Raw genomic sequence first — 1570 nt, 5'->3', positions numbered from 1 at the left:
TTAAAGGGGAATACCATAACAACTTAATATTTGCAGCTGACATAGATCTACTCAGTGGATCAGGAGAGGAATTACAGAAGATGATGGAAGAATTGAATAGAGAAAGAAAGCAGAAATGTAGGACTGAAAATGATATGAGTAAAAACCAAGATAATGTTCAATGAAAATGCAGAGAGGACAACAAATAAGGGTTATGAACGAACCTCTAGAGATTGTTAATGAATATACATATTTAGGACAGACAGTAAGTGTTTCCGCAGGGCATGAGAACGAAATTTTAAGAAGGATTAAGCATGGGATGGAGAGCATTTGCTAAATAAAATGAGATATGAAAAGTAAAATAGCACTTTCTATAAAAATAAAAGTATTAAATCAGATGGTCCTACCAGTAATAACTTATACATCAAAAACTTGGAGCCTTACTAAAGCCTTAGAACATAAGCTAGTTACAACTCAAAGAGCTATGGAAAGAATAATGATGGGAATAAGAGACAGAAAAAGAACAACATGGATACGAGTGCAAACTAAAGTAGAGGATATTCTAACAAGTAAGAAAAAGAAATGGGTGTGAGCAGGATATATAATGAGAATGTCAGATAACAGATGGACAAAAAGAATAACAGAAGGGGAACGAAGAAAAGACGATGGATTGACGAGCTAAGAAAATTTGCCGGTATGGACTGGCATAGAAAGACCATAAACAGACGAGAGTGGAAGAACATGTCTGAGGCCTTTCTTCTGCAGTGGACTAGCACTAGCAACAGCTGATGGGTGATGATGATGATGATGATGATGATATATATATATATATATATATATATATATATTATATATATATATATACCCTATATATATATATATAGCATATATCATTTATATATGTACTATATATATATATCTATATATATTATATATACATATACATTTATATATGTACATATAATAACATAAAAACAATGCTTATAAATAATAGCCCCCTAAAAGATAGCAATATTGTGCACAAAATTGTGTACAAAATTAGGACAGACCAGCAAAGAATTGACCAGATTAAAACAAAACAGATACTCAGTAAGAACAGGTCAGACGAATAATGCTTCATTTTTACATTTAATTGAAAAGTCCCATAGGATACATTGGACGCAAAGCCGAACATTGTCACGTAGTACGAAACTATTTCAAGGAACTTGTTAGAATCTGTTTTGATTTAGTTAATCTGGGTGAATAACTTTAATGTAAGTCAAGGATTATTTTCTTTTGATCCGGTCATAAACATATGTTCCAAAAGAAATTGAAAGATAGAATAAAGAGGATTACCAATAAGAAGATTCAAGACTTTAATCTGTTGACCGTTCCGTGACCTCCCAACATTTTTATATTCCCTTAGGACTTGTACCCACCTTTCATATAGGCCCTTATTGCTTCTGTGTTTCTTTACTTGCTGTGAACATGTCTTGGTAATAAGTCGAAAGTAGCTACTTAGCATTTCCGGTATTTCAATTTTCCTTCGTGGCTGTAAATCAAATATATATATAGTATGTATATATATATATGATATTAAGTATATATATAT

At 31.7% G+C, this 1570-nt stretch overlaps 1 protein-coding gene across 1 annotated transcript in view; it reads left to right on the top strand.

The window, feature by feature from the left end:
• Positions 1-164, top strand: part of LOC135210407 (WD repeat and FYVE domain-containing protein 3-like) — a 41071-nt gene extending 40907 nt beyond the window's left edge. The window contains exon 16 of the mRNA XM_064243310.1: positions 37-164. Coding sequence (XP_064099380.1) covers positions 37-164 — 128 coding nt within the window. The remainder of the gene's footprint in view (positions 1-36) is intronic.
• Positions 165-1570: the final 1406 nt, after the last annotated feature.

The sequence above is a fragment of the Macrobrachium nipponense genome, chromosome 39, assembly GCF_015104395.2.
Source record: "Macrobrachium nipponense isolate FS-2020 chromosome 39, ASM1510439v2, whole genome shotgun sequence".
In the NCBI taxonomy this organism is placed as follows: domain Eukaryota; kingdom Metazoa; phylum Arthropoda; class Malacostraca; order Decapoda; family Palaemonidae; genus Macrobrachium; species Macrobrachium nipponense.
The sequence above is the reverse complement of the archived record's forward strand: the minus strand, read 5'-3'. Positions and strand labels throughout refer to the sequence as shown.